The 25,006-nt window shown below is 39.9% G+C and overlaps 2 protein-coding genes across 12 annotated transcripts in view; one reads left to right on the top strand and one right to left on the bottom strand.

Annotated features, from left to right (window-relative positions):
• DDIAS (DNA damage induced apoptosis suppressor) overlaps positions 1-20,375 on the top strand; it is a 51,617-nt gene extending 31,242 nt beyond the window's left edge. The window contains exons 6-7 of one of the 4 annotated variants that reach the window (XR_007121103.1): positions 8,399-8,511; positions 11,839-11,900. The gene's annotated coding sequence lies outside the window, so the exon portion shown is untranslated. Of the gene's footprint in view, positions 1-8,398; positions 8,512-11,838; positions 11,901-17,186; positions 17,600-20,358 lie in introns of those variants that run through there. The other 3 variants (XM_047692937.1, XM_047692936.1, XM_047692938.1) reach the window with 3 other exon arrangements.
• RAB30 (RAB30, member RAS oncogene family) overlaps positions 10,154-25,006 on the bottom strand; it is a 74,006-nt gene continuing 59,153 nt past the window's right edge. For all 8 annotated transcript variants that reach the window (XM_047692949.1, XM_047692950.1, XM_047692948.1 and 5 more), the window contains 3 exons: positions 21,900-21,983; positions 15,273-15,456; positions 10,154-12,361 (listed from right to left, as the gene is read on the bottom strand). In XM_047692949.1, coding sequence (XP_047548905.1) covers positions 12,111-12,361; positions 15,273-15,456; positions 21,900-21,983 — 519 coding nt within the window. In that variant the 3' untranslated portion in view covers positions 10,154-12,110. The remainder of the gene's footprint in view (positions 12,362-15,272; positions 15,457-21,899; positions 21,984-25,006) is intronic.

The raw sequence follows: 25,006 nt of genomic DNA, 5'->3' as shown, positions 1-25,006 counted from the left end.
TTGTCTTCCAAATCGTTTTCCTTGCTTCTGTCTTTACCCTTTTATAAGCTACTGTTAACACAGCAGCACTGTGGTCCTGTTAAAATATAAGTCAAATCACTATTCTACTCAACCTTCCGAGGGCTGCTATGATCCATATCACACTTCCCTCAAACCTCATCTCCCCTTGGCCCTCACTCATTCGTTGTGTTTTAGCCATACTGGAATTCTCTCACCTTGAGGCCTTTATACATTCTGTTCCCTCTACCTACAACACTTGCACCAAAATAAACACACCATTCCCTCTTTCTAAGCTCTATTTTCAAATGACATTATTGATGAGGCCTCTCCTTAACCACTTTGTATAAAAGAGTGACCCTCCACCATTACTGCTTCTCCCCTTTGCCCTGGTTTATTCTCTTCATGGTAATTATCACCATTTGATATTACTATATATTTCTTTATTTTCTGTTCTTTTCGTGCTATAATTTCCATTAAAGTAAGCTTTTGTATTTTGTTTACTGCTCTAGTTTCAGTGACTAGAACACTTCTTGGCACATAGCAGGTGCTTGTAAAATGATTGAAGACCGGCATGGAGATGCTTATTTTATAATGAGGAAAACAAGATAAAAAGAGGCCAAGTAACTTGCTCCGAGTAATACAGATACTTTGACCTAAAGCTTTTGTATTTTTCATTCCTTTTGTTTGGAATGCTTCCTATGTTCAAACCGGGGTCTTAACCTTTGTCTTCCATCCAAACTTGTATACTTTCTACTTAAGCTGCAGAAAGTACTTCACAAGGTTAACATGAGGATTAAATGTGAATATGAGCATCACTAAACTTCGTAGAATGTAAGGCCACATATAGTTCTTGCGGTTTCGTCTCTAAGATCAAAGTCACACTAACCTGTTTCTTCAAGCTTATTTTTATCTAGATGTGAAAATATAACTATTTTCTAGGAAACCTGAATAAATTCCAAGTATGAAAATTTAGTTAGGGTGTCTTATGTTAATAACATTTGGTTTCCTGCAAGTAAGTAAAGGAAATAAGATATTTCAGTTATAGAAATATTCAGAGGTGAGCACCTGGCCAAAAGCACAGACACATGACTGGTTTAAACATAGCTCCCAGGGACGCCTGGGTGGCTCAGTTGGTTAAGCGGCTGCCTTCGGCTCAGGTCATGATCCTGGCGTCCTGGGATCGAGTCCCACATCAGGCTCCTTGCTCAGCAGGAAGCCTGCTTCTCCCTCTGCCTCTGCCTACCACTCTGTCTACCTGTGCTTGCTTTCTCCCTCTCTCTCTCTGACACAAAAAAAAAAAAAAAAAAAAAAAAACTATTAAACATAGCTCCCAGTTTCATCTCTCAGCTGCAGATGTGTTTTGGGGTATATAGATAGTTTATATGAGGTATAGTCTGCCTGTTAGCAGATGTGGAATAATTGAGTCAACTAGGGATAGTTAACCCCGATAAAATACATACATATGTATTTTATTTTATTTTTTTTTTAAAGATTTTGTTTATTCATTTGACAGACAGAGATCAGAAGCAGGCAGAGAGGCAGACAGAGAGAGAGGAGGAAGCAGGCCCCCCGCCGAGCAGAGAGCCCGATGTGGGGCTCGATCCTAGGACCCTGAGATCATGACCTGAGCCAAAGGCAGAGGCTTAAACTACTGAGCCACTCCGGCACCCCCCATATGTATTTTAAAGTCTTATTCAAATTTGCAATTATCCCATTTAACTAATGGAAAAAAACAGTGTTCAAGGTGAAATCACTTGTCCAAATTTCCTTAGTGGGGAAAAGACAAAATGGAATGAAAACACATGAGAGTCAAAGTTTCTCCTCTAGCTAATAGTATTTCCCTCTCAAGCAAGCTTTGCAGCTTACAGCATAGTAGGTCATATTAGAATGATGGGAGATTGTCATATCTGACTGGTTTTAACCTACAAAAACAAATTTCATGCAATTTAAATTAATATTAATAACAGAACACTTAAAACCACAGCATGTATATTTGGGAGAGAAATTCAACAAAACATCTTTTTAATGAAGGTGCTAAAATAGTAAAAATAAGAGTCTCATAGCAACTGTAGAAAAGCTGTAATTAGAGAATAACATAAAATTATGGTAAGTGATTTTGTAAAGCCCAGTACTTTATAAACACTAAAGGGTAATGTCAGGTAAGGCTATATAGATAGCCTATGTTCAGAACACTTACTTGTCAGGGAGCCCAAAATCAGGTTTGATTCTTCTATCATCCTCTTAACTCTACCATGTTCCATGACTCATAATCCAAGGCACTCATTTCTCAAGTGCATATCCCAACACAGAGGATGAGAGGAAAGGATTGGAGAGGAGATGAATTTCAAGAAAAAGAACAAGTCTATGACTCCTGCAGTACAGGTGGGAGACAGATTCCTGTACCTGCCCTATAGCATATGCTAGTAAATTGTGAATAAATGAATGGGTGAATGAACGAATGCCTTATTGGTCATGAGTAAGTAGTTTCATTCCTAATCGTGATAGATAAGATCTTAAGTGATGTCTCAAAAGAATATAGAACGATATAATGTGTTTTAGATGAAGGGACCTTAAAGATATCTAATCTGCTGTGTATTTTGTAGTTGAGAAAATTAAGGCTTGAAATTAAATGATTAGCCCAAAGTCACACAGCCTGTCCATGTCAGAACTGGGACTAGAATTTGTCTTCTGCTTCTCAGTGTAATACTCCTTCCACTACATCTTCAGATGAAGCATCTTTCTCACCATTAGAAATAATGAGCATGTAACTTTCACATTCTGAATAGAGCAGAGTAGTCTTATTTAGTATTATAATCAGAAGGCCTTAAAATTATTTAATCTAGTCCCTTGTTTTACAAAGGAGAAATTTATGGTGCAAAATGTTAAATGACTTGTCCGAGTTTAGCCAATTAGAGAATAAACAAACTCAGGTGCCCAAATTCAGAGCACATTCCACCTCATGCTGAAGGACATTCATGTACTTAAAGCTTATTTGCTTCTACGTACTTTGATAGCATATGATACTCCACATCTGGGCAACAGGAAATGTTTATTTATATACAAGTACATGAGAAAGCAATTTCCATTCATCTTTTTAAAAAAACTTTACAAATAAAAAGTTATTAATACATTCATCCCTTGCACACAAAATACATTCTTTTTACTTTTACTCTCAGTATGAATTATCTCTTAATTAAAACTTAAGCTGCAATGGACAGGTGGTTTGGTGATTTGACAATATTTTTTCAAGATGGGAAAATCCCCCCTGGGGCAAATAATACAAAATAATAAAAAAAAAAGATGGAAAAATCCAAACTTTAAAGACAGTCAGTATGTAAAGGAAAGTATATATTAAAAGTGCTCCTTCATTGAATCCTAGAAGATGGAATGAGTACTTTCCAACATGGTTTGTAGCTATCCCTTGAAACAATGCAGAGGACTTTAGAAATTTTCTATGCGATGACAACTCAATTTCTACAAGACTGAAGCAGTCTTCATGAAATTGATTATCATATATAGATGGTAGGTTCATAGAAAGATTCTTACGGACATATTGAGATGTTAGCCATTATTCAGGGGTCTCCTAATTGACCAATCGACCTAAGATTGTAAATTGCATTCTCCAAGTGGGATTTTAAGAGGTTCTGCTTAAGTGAACACAAGTGATTTATTAGACTAATCAGTTTTAAGAGATGTGAAAGTATATATCCATACAGAAAACTTGTACACAAATGTCCATAGCAGCATTATTTATAACAACCCCCAAATAGAAACAACCCAAGTGTTCATCAACCGATGAATGGTCAAGTAAATTGTGGAATATACATACAATGGAATATATTTAGCCATAAAAAGAATATTGATTTGTGGTACAACATAAAACTGAAAACATTATGCTAAGTGAAAGAAGTCAGACACAAAAAAACCCATATATTGTATAATTATATAAAGTGTCCAAGATAGGCAAATCCATAGAAACAGAAAGTAGGTTAGTGGTTACCAGATGCTGGGGGAGGAGGGTGGAGACATAATTGCTAATGAGTACAGAGTTTCTTTTTGGGATACTGAAAATGTTCTAGAGTTAGATAGTGGTGAGTGTTGTTCAACTTTTAAAAAATACTAAAAACACCAAATTGAGCACATTAAAGGGGTGAATTATGTCTTTATTCTAAAAAGAGGGATGCAACTTCATTAAAGACTTTTTTTGTACACATTCCTGTTTCTGATCCCACCTTTTTAATGCAGATTGAAGTTTTCATATAATCACCTTTTGTAGAAGGTTTTCAGCTAAGTGCACTCAAGTCATTATGGGCTTATATTCGTAACAGGCTTTTTGTTAATCAAACTAAATACATGAACACATAGGACAATACAGTGTACTATATATTAACATTTAAAACCAAGTATTGCGCCTGTATTGAAGCAGATAGTTAAGATTTTATATACTGGTGTATTCAGATATTACTGAGAGCCTATGCTTAAAACCAGCCAGATATTAATAACTGAGTTCATAAGATTTGATGATTAACATGTTTGTTAAAACTATGTGTATGTTAAACGTCCATGTTTTAAAGGAAAGAGATAGGAAAGGGGGGAAATTCAAGGGTTCTCTAAGTCTTTATAAAACAGCTTCTCTAAATATTTTAACTAGCTGGCTGCTGAGAAGACTTCCAGAATGATATATTTTGCATTTTATTTCATCCCTACACTAAAAGTCATGCATTAAAGTATTGTAACAATATATGTGGGGCACAACTTTTTCCCTTTAGATGATCAGAAATCTCTTCTTAATCCTTTATTATTTGAAATTTTAAGCAGAGTTTTTTTTGGAGGGGTGTGTGTGTGTTGCTGAAAACAGCAACTTTACTCACACACTTACATTTATGTAAGTGTATTTACATAAATACATTTATGTAGCTCCCTTACATATCATCAAAGGAGCTCCAACCATCTGGTATGTCTAGAGGACACTTCAGTGAGCAGAAATTAGAAGCCAGCATTCCAGTCATTTGAAATTTAACACAAAAGGGACATGAAAGCCCCAACACGCCTTAAAGGAATAAGAGGATTAAAAAATGTTTTAAATCAATTGACATTCAATGTCAAATAGCTTACAAGAAAGTTCCACTAGCATTCTGCAATTGTATAGAATGAGAGAGTATTTCTAATGATTACATTCCAGAAAGCAATACGTTTAGCAGCTGTTTTTCAGAGGGCTTATCAAGTTTTGCTATTGTTATTTAATCCAGGCATAACTGTATAACCTTAAACAAAGCTGTGGACCATTCAACTAATTAAAGATAAATTACCCTAACAGACCAGATTCTTTTGTTATTCTGTACATGAGTTTTTGCTTTATTAGGCATTTGGTACTCCAATTTTTATTTCAGAATACAGTGCACATGTAGAAAGGGAAAGAAACCCTGCTAAATTTGGGTGTTGGTAATTATGTCCATCAAATATACGTCATCTACGAAATGAAATTCTAAAAGCAGATGACAAAACTAGGATTCATGACTCTATTTTTGCCAAGAGGAGAAAACAAGAACCACACAACCAGAATAATTCTTCAGAAGCACACTTTGTTATCAAGTATATAAGGAAGAAAAATAAATGGATAATTGAAGAGTTAATCAACAGTGAAATTATGATCTAAATCTGTTACTAATAAGAAACTAAGAATTTATAAATGCCTAGCCTGACACTACCCTAGAGAATAATGATTATCACCATAATGAGCTTTTTCTGTCATTAAAGGGAAAAAATGAGGCAAAGGGCAATAATAAATGGAAAACATGGTCCCTTACGAAGATAGGATCAACCCATTTTTCTTCCAATGGAGAACGGGCTCAAGAAGAAAGAGGTTCAAATTGCACTGTGAGGTATTTCAGTAATAAAGTTAAGTTTCCTGATAATGAGGAGTTTGCAACCCTGGAATTGTCCATTGGGAAAGAGTGTAAGATTACCTTTCCTGAAATATGTAAAGAAATAAAGAGACTCTTGGGTGACAGTAATGCCCAAAGGCAGAAAGATGGAGCAAATAAGTGACTTCTTTTTAAGGCCCTTTCAGAAATGGTGCTCTTTTCTTCGAAGTTGAAATGGATTCTTTGTTTTGACCTAAGGATCTGTATTGTATCAGACCATCCAAAGTCTGCCCTTAAGTAAAGAGAAAAGAACTAATGTTTGACTGCATACTGCCTACTGAGCACTGTCCTAACTTTCAATTTATCTTACCTAATTTCCACAATAATCCTGACAGGTATTATGAGTCTCTCTCATAGATGAGGAAACTGATCCTCAAGAGATTGTGCTTTGCATAAAGATACAGCTAATTCATGGCAGTACTAGGACTCCTCATATCTAACCTGGTGTTCCCCCTTCATACACCTCCCCCCTTCACACACTCCTTGAAGTGTTAAAGTTATAGCCCATCAAGGATTCCATTAGGAACTAGAACACAACATCTCCAAAAATTCTGCTCTAATTCAGTGGAAATTAAGAATTTGTCTCATGTACCTAAGTAACTCAATTAAAGAGGTGGCTAGCTTTTGTGCTCTAACCTCTTATTTAAAGGAGTCAAAGAAAGTCTTACCTAAACTCAAGTGTTTCTCACCATACTGATGCAAGACCAATGACTTATAAAGACTAATGAAAACCCATCTATCAGCCTAACAGGGATGCAACTTATTTTGCAGGTGGAATCATTTGGTCATGGGCTTTATTAGTAAGTGTTGCTTATAGCTGTCTCTGATTTCTGAAAACTCATGTTTTGTTACTTTTTCTACTGAAGAAATTTGGCCTTCGTTCTATTAAAATAATTTGCAGATCATGTTTTTTCAAGAGAATCAACCCAACTAACCAAATGTCATTTGAGATTCTGCCAAGACAGATCTTAAGATCTCCTTTATGCCATGAACACCAGCCCATCTCTAATGGAAGCCGCAAAACTTCATATTGGTCTATTTATGGGATCTTTAACTGAAGATTCTGTTCTGCAAAAAAGGCCTGGTCTGAAATCCTGGATACCAGTTATTCACTAAACTGAGCATGGCCTATGTTTGCCACATGACAAAAACATAATTTCCATGATTCTACATAATTTCTATTAAAATAATACTTTTTAGCTCAAGAACCAGTTTGTGATTTCAACTGGACATCAGTGAATGGACTGACAAAGCAGTCCCAGCCTAGGGCATAATGACAAGCCAGTCTCTTAGCCAAACAACATGTAACCAACCTCCTTCCTGAAGACTGGCAGAAAAGCAGTCTTTAAAAAAAAAAAAAATCATTAGCTGTAAGTTAACAGATCTTTAACTGAACATGTTATGAGAGGCAAAGTGCTACAACGTAAATTAATAGGTCATCTAGTCGAACCTCCAACGAATGCTAAGATCCTTTCCTCATCATCTAGCATCTGCTTGATGCATACTATTACCTAAGGCAGCTCCTTCCATGGTGACCCACCTTTTTGAGAGAGTTCTCCCTGACTTAGATCCCAAATCTGTGGCCCTATGGCCTCAGTGGACCTCATTCCATCCCTTTGAACCAAAGTCTTGCTCTAATTCACTAATTGTATTCCTCTCTCTTTCCCAGGCTAAATCTCCCCCAAATCCTTCAAATATTCTTCAAATGTCATAAATTTTAAATTCTTCACCATCTTTATTATGCTTCAGTTTCTTTTTAATTTCAAAGTATAGTTCCCAGAGATGACTATAACCTTCCAACATCATAGGCTTAGGAAAGAAGATGAAGTGTCATCTCTCTTGTTCCAAGATTACTATATTAATTAGCTGTTTGAAGGTAGGATAATTTCTTAATTCAGTATGATTTCTACCTAGTGTGATAAATATAAGGGAAGGCAGCTTTCCTTTTAAACAAATACACTCATGGGACAGAAATGAAATTTGAAAAGAAGAAAAGAGAGCACATCCCCCTCTTATCCCCAAATTAGTGCTCAACCAGATTGCTTGTGTGGAGTAATGTTTGTCTGAACCAGGAGATACACATCTTATTCACTGTCTTTGAATTTCTAGTTAAGTCTCAAAAGTATTATAGTTGCTTTAAAATGCATCTGTCAGCACCGTGGTTGAGGAAAGTAAGTAACCAGTTGCAGTTGAAAAAAAAAAAAAAAATCTAGAGACAACAAAGGGCAAACCCTAAAAGAGCTAATGGGGCACTATTCCCTAAAGAACAGAAGGCTATTAAATGTACAGAGTTCTGCAGGCTTAAGAAATAGAAAACACATATTTTTAGAGACATTGTTTTGATAGGTGGGGAACAAAATGAAAGTTTTTTTCTGGTTGTGAGATCTCTTATGTGGCTTAGTTTATTAAAAAAGATGTTTTCATTTAGTCAGAAGAACAATTCAAAAATCACTTGCAACTGTTATCTATTCAAGATGATTCATTAACTGAAATTTGATGCTGAATCTGGAAGAATTATGGAATAGCCAAGAAGTTAAATGAGGCAAATCATTGACCTAACACTGGAACTCACCAGTGTCCTCCAAAGGTATGCAGTCATGAATAGACCCACTCCTCTGTTAAATTCTGCCTCCTCTCTCCAACAAATCTAAGTTGCTTAAAATAAATAATCCTAAACCAAATATATTATATTGACCAGTGGTTTTTACCCTTTTTCAGAAACTGATACATTACCAAATCAATCCCTTTGACTTTCATTTCTAGTTACACTTGCCACTTTACTCAGGAAGAGATGGTAACATGAAATGATTAGAAAAGACAGGGAAAGAAAGACCAGGAACCCTAATGGCCTAATCTAATCTGCGGAAAGGCCAATTGGCCCTGCATAATCAAAATTAAATATTAATACAACAGGAATAATAAAAACATAAAAAGCCTTATATAGGTAAAGGAAAAAGCACAAAATCCTATGAGGATACAGACTACCCAAAGCCATAATAAAATATCATTAATGTCAGCGAGCTATATGATTTCACAGGTTCTCCCATGCCTGATTCTAGGACATAAATATGATGCGTTTTCATTGGAAAAGGAAAAGTTTTGCCAAATATTTTGTAACTTTATTAAAAGAAAAAAATGGAAGCAGACACAGACTCTGATAGTGTGAGGCAGATCAAGCCAAGCTGAATTATAAGAAAGCAATTCTCAGGGCACCTGGGTGGCTCAGTGGGTTGAAGCCTCTGCCTTCGGCTTGGGTCATGATCCCGGGGTCTGGGGATCGAGCCCCGCATCGGGCTCTCTGCTCTGCGGGAAGCCTGCTTCCTCCTTTCTCTCTGCATGCCTCTCTGCCTACTTGTGATCTCTGTCTGTCAAATAAATAAATAAAATCTTTAAAAAAAAAAAAAAAGAAAGAAAGCAATTCTCTTTTTCATCCACCATGAAGTAAGACTTCATTTTTATTTAAGAAGGGTCATCTTAGCAAATGTTGCCATGGCAATAACCACCAGTAAACAAACCAATGAGTTTAGTTTCCGGTCTAGGTTAAGAAGACCACATTTAATCAGTATCCTTTCTCAAGTTCTATTAGAGAAATTTCTATGTAACTGGCCAACCTCAAGTTGGCACTAAGTCATTTATTCAACTAATTTATTGAGCACCAACAATATGGTCAGGGATTGTTCTGAAACTAGAGATGTACCAGTGAACACGTGTCCATAAGGCCTAATGTGGAGTTCACACAACTAAGGCAGGGAGAAAAGTTCTAAATTCCTATGTATCTCTACCTATGGGCCATGGATGGGTGACTGTACATTATGGAAAGGCTGCAAGGAGTAACAGAAAAGGAAGGGGCCAAGAGCAGAACTTTCTAATCCCCTTATGAGTATGACCAAGGGTAGACTGAAGCAGCTGAGCCCTAGGGAAAAGGAATTTCAGAGTGCAAGAGTAATCCTAGAAGCTGTTGTTCTACAACTAAATTTGTCTAACCTAATTGTCTGTGTTCACAAAGCAGTTTTAGTTTTAACACACTTGCTGCTGTGGAGATAGAGTTCAGTTATGATTTGGGAATTGGATTTTTGCCCTAAAGAAAAGACAATAAGTCTAAACCTTTAGACATTTCCTCAGTTTTAAAAAGAGAAGTTATTCTGCCCACCTTGATCAACTTGTTTTCTGAGTACTTTCATAGTTGCTGGCTTAGCGGAGAAACGGGGAGGAAAAAGCAACGATTATTAGAAACTATTTTCGTTGGTATTTATTAAAATGACTTTTCTTTCCTGGAGAAACAGATTCAGTGTGAAAGCAATTCAAACTTCTGGGATCTCTTTCTCTCACCCATAGGAGAGGATCAGAACAAACACAGTGAAGCCAACCAAAAGTATCAATCCCTTATACAATATGTATAATCTGTATACGAGAGATGAGTCAGTTTGAAATCCGCTAGAGGAACACTGGAAATGCTTTATCAATATCGTGTCTCTGTGCACCTCATTTCTTTCAAATTAAACAGCTTTCAAACATCAACATATCAGGACCGAGATTGCCACCATCTACAACAACAGAAATTGCATATCCTGCCCTTATTCCATTATTCATCCCTCAGCAATGCCAAGTGGCAAGCTACAAAAACATCTGACAGCATCAACAGCATACAGGTTTAATTATTTCCCCAATTTGCATTTATATCAGTGAACAAACTGGAAGGCATCAAAGTATGGCACTAAAGAAATTAGTAACAAATATCCAGCAGCACATCTTCCATCTTGAGTCATGTTTTAAAACTGGCTAATTAAAGGCATATACACCTCCGTTTGAATTGGAGATGTGCAGTAACACAGGCATGTAAAGGGAAGGAGTTAAAAAAAAGAAAGAATGGGGATACCAGGAGAGAAAGGAAAAGGAAAATAGGAAAGAATGTATGGTCATGAGTCTGAGAGTAACTTTACAACATGAAGGAGGCAACTAATGACAGCTCCGCCTGCTTCCACAAGCAGAATTTTAATAAGGTTACTGAAGATACAAAAATGGTTCATGAGACTTTTCCTCTGTTGCTATTGTCACTTAACATACTAAAAACATGTACAAAATTCTAAGCCTTGGTCTGTCCAAGATGGATAGTACCAGGAAGTAAAAGATGTCACCTGCTTATCAAGGACTGTGCTCTGCTTAGAACTCTGCATCGCAGTCCATTAATCCACAGTATTTTGGTCAGATCAGGTCTGTTTTCTTGTATTACTCATGTCTTAGAGCTAGTCTTTTACATTAGAATATCACCAGCCATTTTTTTTTTCTCAATTTTCTAATGTTTTCATTTACTTAAAGGGCTGGAAAGATGAGAGAATAGAAGAAGAAAATGGTAGAGATTTAGAGGGGAAAGAACATGAAAATATTTTATTTTCCAACAAATCCACCCTAGAGAAGGTAGTAATGAGACTTTGAGAAAGAGTGCTGATTCATGGACTTCCCTTTTTTTTTTTTATTTCAATGTAATACATTTAAGGACATCGATGTACTAAATTGTTTGGTCTGTGAAAGAGCGGATTCATTAGCACCAAAAGGAGTCATGGAGCTTATATATAATATTAAACCAATGATTGTTAACTGTTGGTCATGGGAAAAGGTTTCATTTCATTTTTACATCCCAAAGTTCTTGAAAGTGCCTGTGGACAAGAGAAGTAACACTTTTCAAAGTCTCCATGGAGTCATCAACACACACCACAGAGGCAGTACTTGGCCTTCCCAGTTTTGGTTCATCTGGTAGACAAGAAAACCAGGGCCCCCAGAAGCCCTAAAGCACAGCCCCTACATGCACCTACTGACGTGCAGGAGGGATCTCCCTACAGTACATTTCCCCCAGGGCTGTGTTCAGGAATGCGCTTTTACTTGCCTTTTTTTTTTTTTTTTTTTTTTTTTTTTTAAGAACAAAAGCAACATGCTCTGCAGATCACGGAGCGCCTAGTGCAATTTTCTCCTTGCTCCAACTCCTGACTGCAAAAGGGTGAAACCATTATATGTTCTGCTAATGCTGGCCTGTGGACAAAGCCTTCGGCCTGCCATGCTCTGTAAGCTCTGGATCCCACGGGAGTCAGAAGGTCTGAGAGCAGGAGCCACAGTCATCACCAGATCTCCCCCAGCAATTTGGGGCCCATCGGGGCAGCTGCTGATTCCTCTTGCTTCTCCTTGCCTCAGCCTTTAGTTGAAATTACAACAAGTCAAATAGCTGATGCTTTTCCCTTCTCCCGGTAAGGGCGAGGATACATTGTTTACAAGTGTATTCTGCCTGGCTTCACTGATGAGGCGGCACGCTAAGTCAAGGAAGAGTTTCTCCACGTTATCAGATTCCTTGGCTGAGGTCTCCAAGTAATACATGTCCTGAGCTTCTGAGAATTCTTCAGCTCTCTGCTGGGAGACCTCTCTCCTTTCAGCCAGATCAATCTTGTTGCCTGGAACAGGGATAAATCAAAGAAGGAAACATCACTGGACTTTTTACAGGCTCAGAAGCATCAAAATTCTATTTCATATCTGAAGTCAAATCAGACAGATGGGCAAGTAAAGCAAATGTGGCTGTGATTACTGCAATGTGTAAGATATCAATGCCATTTGTAATGGCAAAGACCTGGACACAACCCAGATGCCCCTCAGTTGCGCACTGGCTTGAATGAAATTTGGTCCATCTATCTGCACAATGAAGTTATTTGCCTCTGTAAAAAGCAGTGAGGAATGTCTCTGCATATTGCCATGGAATGAGACACGAGGGTATACTGTTAAGCGAATAAAGCCAACTAGATGCTGACCTGCAATGAAGCCATATTTTCTGTCCTGTATCCACCTAAGTGAACATCATGCCAAGGGTAGCCTATCATAGTCTTGTGAGTCAGAGCATTTGGTGGAGCCTAATAGACAACCCCTCTGGGCACTACAGAATTCACCACACACACACACACACACACACACACACACTAAGTCTGTCCACTGAAAAGCCTAAAAGCAATGACCACCCACTAATAAGGAAGAATCCTATCAATTTGGTTGTGGCCTCTAAATATAGCTTTACATTAATAATAATCAGTGCTTCTTGAAGAAATGGGTAATTCCAGGTCTGGGGCAGGAAATGCACAAGTTGTGCCTGGAATGCTTACACCAGAGAGCAAGCGAGGTCATTGTCAAAAGGTCGTATCTAAGGAACTCAGGAGACTGTGTGAAGCAGCTCCACTCTCAGAGTTGGAACAGTTGGACCCTCAATGATAAGAACTGCAAGGGCCTAGAAAATGTTGAATATACTTAAATCCATAATATTCAAAATAGAAACAAATTTTAGTAGTTACTTCTTGAAAATACTAGGGAAAGAACTCATTATTTTAAAAAGTGGAAAATTTTAAAAAGGGGAATCAAGCATTTTTCTTGGCTGTACTATGAGAACTGAACCTCAGAATATCAACTGGGAAGTAGATTCACTAAAAAGAAAAACACAAACTGCATCTGACCAGGCCTCTAAATTTACCTACAACTCTCCAAGAAATACAGGTAATGGAGGAACTTGTCAAAGTATACTATGGTAGTCTGAAATAACAAAATTCAGACTTGAAAACTCTGAAGGATAGACATGTGATTTAACAAATAAATTCCAGGGGAGAAAAAAACGGAGGGATAACCTACAGGCAAAAAGAGAACTAAAAGACACAAAAATCAATGAGAACATATGAGCCTTATTTAGATCTTTGATGTGAACAAATTTTTTTTAAATGTCTGAGTCAATCAAGGAACTCAACATTGTCTAACCTTTTGATGCTATTAAGAACTTAATTTTTTTTAGGTGTGAAAATGGATTTGTGCTTAGGTTCTCTTTCTTTAAAAATCCTATTTTGAAGTTATACACTGAATTATTGAAAGATGAATTCATACAGCATATGGGATTTGCTCCAAAATAATCTGAAGGCAAGGGGAGACAACATAAAGGGGGAGCAGATTAAATAAGATTGGCCATGAGTTGATGATCGTCAAAGCTGAGAGATGTGTACATGCGGGTTCCTGATACTGTTTCTTCTACTTTTGCTTGTGTTTGAAATTTTCCGTAATAAAAAGGCTTTTTTTTTTTAAAGCCAGTGCCTCTTTCATACTGAATGGACTAATTATCTCCCATCAAATCTCCATTTAACTTCCTTAGACAGAATCCCAAGGAATATGCTTTGACTCAAGTTCTGAAGGGCTTTTTGTGGAATCGAAAGAAAGCCCAAGTCCTGAGATGGGTGCTTTCAAGCGCTTCATGACAAACATTCTCCAGTGTGCAAGAGGGTTTTCAGGAGTGGGCACAGAGCACTAGCTCATAGAGAGGCAGATACTTAACCCAGCCGCCTGAAAGAAAAGTCCAGCAACTTATTACAAAGCAGCACATTGCAGTTGGACAGATACAAGGTTTGGAGTTGATCTTAACATGCTATGCAACCTTGGGCAAAGAACTTCAACTCTCTGGGCCACGGTTTCTTCATGCGTAAATTAGGAATCATTACAAATAAATTTCCTAACATGATTCTTGGCACATGAGTGCTAGCTATAATGCTTACTGTTTAAGTGTTTACTTAGCATACTGTTAACCATAATTTGTGTCTTAACAATGCTTCTGAGATTCTCTACCTGGATTTCCAAATTCAGTCTTGCTAGAATATACAGCAATATTCCTTTTTAGGAAGAAAACAGCCATATATTATTAACATTTTTCATCACCAGGAGAAGAGTTTTTAACAACCCAATCCATGTCACTGCAATCCCATTGTTAATGGGCATATTTGTCACCACAGAAACTCATGGGTTGTTTTCTGTCTTTCTGCCTTACTAAACAGAGGTTCTACCCTCCCACAAAATGAAACAAACTGCAGAATTTCCCTTAATGGATTCTCCCTGAAGTTAGAATTTCTCAAGTCAGCACAAATATAAGAAGAGAAAAAAAAAAAAAGTCCATTTCTTTAGGCAATAAGCAATCACTTTAAGAATAAATCCTTTATTAACTTCTGAGATAAGGTTTACATCTAGACCAGCAGTTTCCAGGATTTTGTAACTAGATTTTTTGGGTAATGCTTAGCAGTCCACATAACTTCCATGGCAGTCCACCTTGTTGCTTAGAGCCTTCATTGACAGAAAAATCAATCAGCAATATTTTCAACTTTACTTTTCTAAACCATCGCCTTGGGATATGACCTATTTCATTTTCTCCTCAATTTCAGAAGAACTGAATGTTGACTGCGTAAATTATATAGCTGTAGACTACGTTAGTGGAAGGTAGCAAGGCATAAGCATTATGTGATTATAAATTCTCTGATGGCCACAAATCAATTTCCCTCCTCATTAGTCCTTACTTACCCACTAGCACAGTGATGACCTTGTTGCTGGCATATTGTTCTATCTCCCGCAGCCACTCAGGAAGGCAACGGAAGGATTCCTCACAGGTTATGTCATAGGTGAGGATCAAGGCATTGGCGCTTCGGTAGTAACTCTGGGTAATGGATCGAAATCTTTCTTGACCTGCTGTGTCCCAGATCTGAAGCTGTAAAGGGGTAAGAGAAAGATCGGGTTGGAGAAGCAGAAAAGAGAGCAGTGCCTTGCTTTAGTTTAGAAATGGAAACACCTCACTCAATTTCATGGTTATTTTCTGCCCTAAGAAACAAACCAACAAAAAAATAAAAAACCAAACAAACCCAAAAAAACAAAACACCACTTTTTTTTTTTTAAATAATGTGGTAAGGAGGCGCGTGGGTGGCTCAGTGGGTTAAGCCTCTGCCTTCGGCTCAGGTCGTGATCCCAGGGTCCTGGGATCGAGCCCTGCATCAGGCTCTCTGCTCAGCGGGGAGCCTGCTTCCTCCTTTCTCTCTGCCTGCCTTTCTGCCTACTTGTGATCTCTGTCTGTCAAATAAATAAATAAAATCTTAAAAAAAAAATGTGGTAGGTATATCTGGTTAGGGAGAGGGGCTTACTTTGTTTTTTGGGTTTTTTTTTTCCTTTATTATGTTACCTAAGATTTTCTTTCATTCTTTAATTAAAAAAAAACTTATTGTGAATTGCCTGGGTGGCTCAGTCGGTTACGTGTCTGCCTTTGGCTCAAGTCATGATCCCAGGGTGCTGGGATGCAGTCCATCGGGCTCTCAGCTGGGAGCCTGCTTCTCCCTCTCCCGCTCACCTCCTCCCCAGCTGTGCTCTTTCTCGCTCTTGCTCACTCTCTCTCTCAAATAAATAAATAAAATCTTTAAAAAAAAAAGTTATTGAGCATTTAGTATGCATTAAGCTCTAAGCATTTTACATGTAACATACTCAGTGAAGTAGGTACTATTACTCCACTTCTCACATGAGGACACTGAGGCACAGAGAGATTAATTAAGTTGCTCAGTGTCTCACAGCCAGTATGTCCCAGAGCCAGTTTAACCAGGCGATTGTGGTCCCAGAGTTCATGCTCATAGCTACAGTAATGCATTACAAACGTCGGGATAGGGGCGCCTGGGTGGCTCAGTGGGTTAAGCCGCTGCCTTAGGCTCAGGTCATGATCTCAGGGTCCTGGGATCGAGTCCCGCATCGGCTCTCTGCTCAGCAGGGAGCCTGCTTCCTTCTCTCTCTCTCTCTGCCTGCCTCTCTGCCTACTTGTGATCTCTGTCTGTCAAATAAATAAATAAAATCTTAAAAAAAAAAAAAAAAAGTCGGGATAGAGAGCAGGCGGTCGTTCTGTGACTGCTGGCACCTCAGGCAGCAACTGGAGCAGAAAAACATCCGACCTCAACCACCTTTTCCAGATCAAAACTCAAAGGACTCTAGTAAGATATTATCTTTGTTAATGAAAATGGGAACGATGCCATGGCAGATAAAATAATTCCCCTCCACCATTTTTAAGCTCTGAGACTATAGGCAAGTCACTTGATCTCCAGGTTTCAGGGGTTTCTTTTCTTTCTTTTTTTTTTTTTTTTAAGATTTTATTTATTTATTTGACAGATCACAAGTGGGCAGAGAGGCAGGCAGGGGGCAGTGGGGTTGGGGGAGCAGGCTGCCCACTGAGCAGAGAGCCCGATGCAGGGCTTGATCCCAGGACCCTGAGATCATGACCTGAGCCTAAGGCAGCGGCTTAACCCACTGAACCACCCAGGCACACCAGGGCTTTCTTTATAAAAAAGATGTTAGTAATATCCAAGCCTACTGGAAGTTCACATTTTTCTGAAGTCACCTACCAGTTATAAGACCTAACAACTGATGGTTCTAATAATAAAGAAGAAAATAAAAAACATTTCTCCCCAGATATCCCTGCACAGAGTAGAAGACTACAAAGAGAGCCGTACTCCAGAGCCTTCTGAGTGCAGGACAATGCAGAAGGCCCTGAGAAATAACATCAAGAGTAAGAATGTTCCCTTCTAAACTGCATAAACTTCATGTCACAAAATGGATTCACCTCCATTAAGAGAACATCATTTCTTCAAGGAAAACCTTCTGGAACATTCAAATTGGGCCAGGTTCCTCATCCCCACCTCCCACCCCCCCATAGTCTCTTCTGCAACCACCCTGTAATTCTCCCTCGTAGCACCTAACATACTTGAATAGATTATTTGTAATAATATGTTTGATAACTGTCTTTTTCACTAGACTGAGAGTTTCCTGAAGGGGAAATGGTCCATTTTATTCACAGAATCCCCCACTCCAAATAAAGTGCCTGCCTGGCAGACAGTAAATGTTCACATATGTATTGTGGGTACAACATACATCCCACCACCATGCTGCCTTTGCCCCCAAAGACTGATTTTGCTATACATCTGCATCCAAAGAGGATGAGTTAGTTGGTGTCACCCTCTGTTCATACCAGTGTAGCTGGGAAGACTAATGAGGGACCAGTGGTCCCTAGCCCCGAGCAGTGGCACAAGGCTCTCCTTTGATCTGAAGTTGCAGCTGCTCCTTATGATGTACATGAAAGTCTGTGTGTGCTGAAGGCGACCATACAGATGTTACGGCTTTGGCTGGGACAAAAGCTATTTCTCTGCTCTGCTTTCAACCTAGGGACATGGTTCCCTTCTGCCAGGATGTGTCTTTAGGACAACAGACTATTGTTTTCATACCACAGTGAGCCTTGAAAAACACTTGTCATTGAATTTAATACTGTCAATCATCAGAAATCACTATGTTCTCATGATTGGCACATCTTGAGAACAGCTCTGAGGGTTAAAACCACTGAAATATTTTCTAGAAGAGTGATTGTATGGCCTTGCCAAGATGGAGGCTGCTTTCTCCTAGGGGGCTGCCTGTTTCTAGCCTCACGGTTGAGTCTTAAGAATATCCATGTTCTACTGCCTTTAACATTCCATTTGGTTTCACTATTTTCTCTGCAACTCATTCACTCATTTTCAGCACTTGTATGTCATTAATGTATGTAGAGTGCTAGGCACAAGGAGGGTAACTAGAGGAATATAACACAATTCCTGACCTCAAAGAGCTCACCATCTACAGGGAGATCAAATATAGTAAACTAACCATAATAAAAAAGGAGATATTCTTCTACTGAAGAGTCGCCATCAGGAGAGAGTGTCTCCTAGGTTTTAATCTCATGCTGGTCAGTATGTTCTCAATACTGCAGCCATGGGCTTTCTAACCGTCCTCATCTCTGGCAGGGGTGACACTGTTCGCCTACACTCTTAGCACCATTAACTTCTCTCTCCTATCTCACTGTTGCAATCCCGCACTGCAGTCCCAGGTGCACTTGAGTGCCTCTGTGCCAGAGGGAGGACATGGAGGGCAAGGGCTGCCTCATTGAACCTTATACCCCAGTGCCTTCCCAACAGAATACATGGTACATGGTGGACACATGTAAATAATGGCTAGCTGCATGAAAAAAGGATGGCGGAAGAACTGGCTAATTCTGCTTAAATGACTGGTAGGATATTAAAGAGGATTTCACAGATAAAATGTTTGAGCTAGGGGACAATGAGTTCCTAGAGGGCAAAACTACGTTACCTAACACAGTGCTTTGCATGCATCATCTACTCTCCTGCAGGAGGGATAGATGGATGAATGGAAGGACAGATGGTCAAATGAGTAAATATATATGCACATGTTCAAGACGTTCTTATCTATGTAATATATACCTGCTTACAAAGACAGCCAGCAAGTCTTCTCTTTATAAGTACTCTCCTAAGGTTACAGTGTTGTAGCCTCAGCTTAAAGTTTTACTTGTTTCTTGTTTGTTTGATAGACTTCTAAAAAAAATGGATAGGAGAAAATTCTACATCTGTTTTATCTACTCAAGGTCATTTCAAAAGGCAGACCACGTTAAGAGAAGGGCCTCAACTTTGCCTTTACTGACTTGGAACTAAGGCTTCACTGCCACAAGAATGTTTCTAATACCTTCGATTCCCTACCTTCAATCCTGGAAGCCATCTGCAAAGGAACAGAACTGAAGAGGGGAGGCCAAGGTGGGGAGATGAGAAGTCAGGAGAGAGGACTGGGGTATGGGGCTGCCTTGGCTTTCACCAGGCAGGTGATCCTGTGGGATCACCTCTGTGATCACCTGTGAGTCCTCTGTGGGACTCCAAGAAACCCAGCAAACTACTTGCAAAAAGACACTTAAAATATCACTGAGAAGAGAGGGATTCAGTAAACATTAAAGAACCAGGACAACAATGAGACAACAACTGCATCCCTAGTGAAGCTTGGGCAGCTCTAGCCTCATCCACAGAAAGACTAAAGACATTGCTCCTCACGCATCCATGTGCTGATGAGGCCCTTGGATTAATGGGGTTGAGGAGGGTCATTCTAGATCTTGGTTCCACATAAATGGCTAGAAAGAAACTCTAGCAAATTAATTAGGACTCATTAATTTAGGAGACTAACCAACTCTTACTTTTTAAAGATGAAGGTCCAGAGACCTAAAAAGAAGTGAGAGGACGGGAACTGTGCTGTGGACGGGGAGAGGAGTGAGACACAAACCTCATTCCTGAGGAGCCTGGGGTCTCATGGTAGCATTGGAGGTTATGAAAAGATGGATTTTTAGCTGAGTGTAATATGTGCTTAACAATGAGGTTATAGTTTGCAGAAATGGCAGAAAATAAAAATAAGCCTGTTCTTTAACAGTGGGGACCGTTTCTTATTCACCCCTATTCATTCCCAGGGCCTGGCACATGGGAGGCATTAACATTTGTGGTCAAAGGAATGAACTCACACAGATATGTATATGACCAGGAAACCTTCTGGAAGTAAAATGCCTGCAACATTAGTTATCTTTACTCAACAGCTAGGGGTGGCGATCACCTCCAATCTGCTGCAAGGATGGTTACAAGTGGCTCTTCCTGCCAATGCTTCCTGGATGCAAACTATGGTCTCCTTCCTACCGCTACTCCCTAGCTCCTTCTCCCCACCTGAATGCATGATTTTTCTGAGCTTTCTGGTTGGCTCTGACATGGATTTTACACCCTGCTTTGTTTTCCAGGGCCCCTAGCTCTCCATTCACTATTGTATTCGGTGTGGATGTCTCTGCAGAAGGAACCACTTTGAAGAGTCAGGGCTGGAAGAGACACTGGGAGTGCTTCTGTCCCCCGCTTGGGAGCCTCCCTACATACTTCTCTGTGTGTCTCTGAAATGTGGCAAGAGCATGTTGGAGCCTCTCTGCCCTTCCCGTGGCATGTGAAGGCAGGACTGCAGGTACTGGGTTTGGGAGAAGGGTACAAAAGACATGGATTTAAAGCCTTGGGGTGCTTAGGTTGGGACCTAGTTGGAAAACTGATGCCACAGTTTTCATTGTGCTGCTAATGCCAGGGACACTGCTTTTTGCCCTGCGACTCAGCTCTGAAAGATCTGACCGTGGAATTTCACTAACTCTGAGAGGCAGGTAGAGCACAGAGCCAAGGATAGCCTCTCTCTCCCCTCCTTCCAAGTAACTCAGTCCTAGTCCATATTTCTTCCCATCACCTTCCTCCTGTCCTTGCTTCAAAGTGACAGGCCTACTGTGCCTTCATCCTCTTTTCTCCTGGCAGGGGAGATCCCAGGGAGGAAGAGGATGCGCTAGCTCACAAAAGTGGTTCAGATCCTGCCTACCTCCCTTCCTAACTGTGCAGCCATGGATAGGTAAGTGGCTGAATCTCTCTGAAATCTGTAAAAGGAAGATAACTTACCATTTACCTCACAGGGGTTACAGTGAGGACTAAGTTAAATAGGACAGCTCATATAAAAGCACCTAGCAGTGAGACGGACATGAGCTGCTCAATAAACACTATCTCCCTTCTCCCATTACCAGACATACCATGGTTCTTACAGGTACCAGAGGCCATGGGGGGAAAGAGAGAGATCATGGATCCTTCCTAGATCCCTCCTTTACGGTCTCTCCCTTGTTACCAATAGCATGGTATGGCATGGTGGGAGACACAATAATTCCCATAGGTGATTCATACGACCAAATGACCCAGAACAAATGTGGGAATCAGTAGGATCTCTCATGGGGCTACTGTTCTTAAGAGGTAGCACTGCTTATTGGCCCAACTCAGGAGTTCCCAATTTTCGGGATTTGTTCCTTGTTTTTATATAACTTCTGACATGACAGGAGACAGGACCAACTTGCCTTAGACTTTATCTCTGTCTTCCCATCTTTTTTTTTTTTTTTTTTAATTTTATTTATTTATTTGACACAGAGAGAGAGATACAGCAAGAGAGGGAATACAAGCAGGGGGAGAGAGAGAGGGAGAATAAGGCTTCCCACTGAGCAGGGAGCCAGATGTGGGGCTCAATCCCAGAACTCTGGGATCATGACCTGAGCTCACTGCAGATGCTTAACATCTGAGCCACCCAGGTGCCCCTGTCTTCCCATCTTTAAATGCAACATCTATGAAGGAATAGAAGAACTCTGTTTGGAAATAAGTCACTGTGGCTGAATATATTATTTTCAATGTGGGTTTCAATTAGGAGATTTAATAAGTGTTATGATAACACTACTTCTTCTCAGGAAATGAGAGCCTTATTGAACACTTAGCATCTTACCTTGACTTTTTCACCATTAATCTCCACCGTCTTAATCATAAAATCAACTCCAATCGTGGCTCCTTGTCCTGGGGGGAAAAGACCCTGAAGAGGACATAAAGGAAAATAATTAAGCAAATCTTTCAATTAAATGAAATTCTCTCCCCTCTCCTCCCTCACCACGCATCACCACCAGCCCCTTCCTTTGGCTGAGTTGAGAACTCTGGTTAGTGTCATGGGAGCCATGTTGCATTTAATTTTGTAGGTGTGCTTTGAGGGGAGGAGGAAGGAGGGAGAGAGTAGGAGAGAGGAATGCTAAAAGAAGAAAGAGAGTGAAATGGGGAGGAAGACAGAGAGGGGGAAGGGAGAAAACAGGGAAGGGGTAAGGAGACCCATTCCAAAACTGAAACAGAACTCAGACACAAGAATAAGAGCATGAAGCCATAGGGATGAGATCAGGATTGTTAGAAGAGGAGCAAAATGGATAGGTACTCCCAGAGAGGTAAATCCTAGAAGATTAAAACTGGTTATCAGCCTAAGGCATGAACCACTGACATGAACAAACAAACAAGAACATGCTACAGGAAACATGAATGAGACAGTGAAGCTTTTGAATTTTCCTCTGCTCTGAGGGTGAGAACTACTTCCCTCAGTGCAATGTAGCACACATGTAATTACATGAAACTGGGGCCCTTGACACTGGGAAAATCATGGAAGAAAATAAAATCATTCAGGGAGAAAGTAGGAACAGTACTAAACCAGGAGTCTGGAGGAGCTCTGTGTGTGGCCTCAGGCAAATCAGTCCCCCTCTTCCGGCCTCAAATTCAATGGGCATTCCAGAACAAAACAAAACAAAAAGCTCTACCTCAGACTGGCAGCTGAGCTAGAAAGATAGGATTTTAGCAAAATTACATGTACAATGTATGTTGCTGGTATATAATTTTTCCTGCAGGCTTAGGCAGGGACTGGGGAGGTGGGAAGGAATTCTAATAAGGAAGAGTTCTTCACCTAGTTTCTATTCCCTCTTCACTTATAACGGGAATTGCCAGAAATTAAAGTAAAATGGACTCTATGAGCTCTGGCAGCTAAGATTGGGGCATCTTTAATTAAGTCTATTCCCTAACAAGAGAGTTCTTTAATTAAAGTTTGAACTTAAAAGATTGAGCTTCAAACCCACAGAAAATATTCCATTGCATGTTCTGCAAAAGATGTAAACATAAACATTCATAACTGTACTTACAAATATTGAATCAATTTTCCTCTATTTTGGTTTGGCTCAAACACAAGGCTGCCAAGTTTTGAGTTTATCACTCCAGCTGTTTTGCAGTCTAATAAATGCCAAAAAATAAAACAAATCCTTCCCAGTGTCTCCCCCATCATTTTGTTCCCCAACTCCTCATGTCTCAAAAAATGCTGAGTCCAGTTCATTTTAGCTGCATGCTAAATAACAAAACCAAACATAATACTGTCTGGGAAGTTACTTTTGGGGGGAGTTCAGGGGCTGGGAGGGGTAAAAAGCCGATAAAGAAGGGGTGGTGTGCTTGTCGGCAAAAATTAGTGTTCAAAAATGGAAGCATCTTTACCTTTAATGACAAACTTTATGCTTTTAAAGAGAAAAGCCAGATTCCTATGGTCTCAGAGGTTAGGACACCAAAAAAAAAAAAAAAAAAAGAATCAGGCTAAGAAGCAGGAGACATGAGTTCTAGTCCTAGCCTCGCCACTAACAGGATGCATGATGCTAAGTAGTCATTTCGTCCCTGTAGACCTCAATTTCTCATCTGTAAAACGAGAGGAGGGGACTGAAAAATCTCTAAGGGATCTTTCCTTAGATAATAAGACAAGGTCAAGGGAACTTTTGATAACAAAGAGACTAAAAACTCCACGGCTCTGCAGGCTTGTCTTCCTGCCAAAAGCAGAAAAGATTACTGGTAGGTGGAAGTAAAACCAGCTGGAGTTTCCAGTATCACAGCCTGGTGGCTGACTAAGCATGGATGCCTGGTAGCGTCTTACTTTTGATTACACCAGGCCAGGGCTTAGTAAAAAGCACGAGTTCTCTTGTGGGTTCATGTACCCTGGGAAAAACCCTGGCATTTCCCAAGGTGACTCTCTGCCCTAAAGCTGTCTGTGTTATCCTGTCCAGTTCTGCGCAGAACCACAGACAGCGCTGATAGTAGCTTTGCAGGTCACCAAGCCTATCCTTGTGGCAGGGAGGCACAGAGGCCGGCCAGGGGAGGGAACTGAACCCAGGCTCACAGGACGGGCCAAGGCAGAGCTGGAACCAGGACCCGAGTCTCTCCGCTCTCCAGCTGGCGCTCTTTCCACAGGACCCCGCCGTCCCCTGCCCTAGCAGAGCTAGGCTCAGCGCTCCCACCTAGTACTTGATGCAAATGCAAGTTGCAGGCATGATAATTCTGAAAAGGATGCCATTCATATTTTTCCAGGAAAACACAAAAGAAGATCAACTTCAGAGTGATTTGTCACTCATTTCTGTATAAAAACAGGCATGTAATCTCTGGCAGTAATTCTCAAAAGGGCAGCCCCAAAGGGAACTTATACTTAGATCATATGATAAGGGCTCAATCCAGAGGGAACATTTAATTTCGTTCAAAGAGTCCTTCACTCTTCTTGCTTCATTCCCATTTAATAGACTTAAAAGCATCAGCATATTTGGTTCTAAACCACAATGACTCACTCAGTTGCCTTGGGAGGATGTGAGAGGGCATAGGCAGGGAATTTGGTTTAATTTGTATTTGAGTTTTAAAAAAAATTAATACTTAGGTTTAGTCTGAAGTCCAGATTCATCTGTTAACATCTTTAGATTATTGACCAATAATCTATTTTAATCTAATAATTTGTTTTTTATAGTATACACTGAAAGCAAAACCATTTGCTCCTTTCATAAAGGAAGCAACACAGGATGGGGGAGGACTGGTGGTGACCCCCAGAGCCAGACTCCCTGAAGATGGCTGAAAAAACTCGAGCCAGGCTATAAAGCTGGTGCACTCTCAAAGGGCATATTAAGAACCAGCAGCCCAGAGGCCAGCGCTGGGACTAGCCCTCCATTCTCTAACCTAACCCCTAACCCCTAACCCCACAGGTTAGACTGAGAAACCCAAACCCGGACTTCC

This window comes from Lutra lutra, chromosome 10 (genome assembly GCF_902655055.1).
Source record: "Lutra lutra chromosome 10, mLutLut1.2, whole genome shotgun sequence".
Taxonomy (NCBI): domain Eukaryota; kingdom Metazoa; phylum Chordata; class Mammalia; order Carnivora; family Mustelidae; genus Lutra; species Lutra lutra.
The sequence above is the reverse complement of the archived record's forward strand: the minus strand, read 5'-3'. Positions and strand labels throughout refer to the sequence as shown.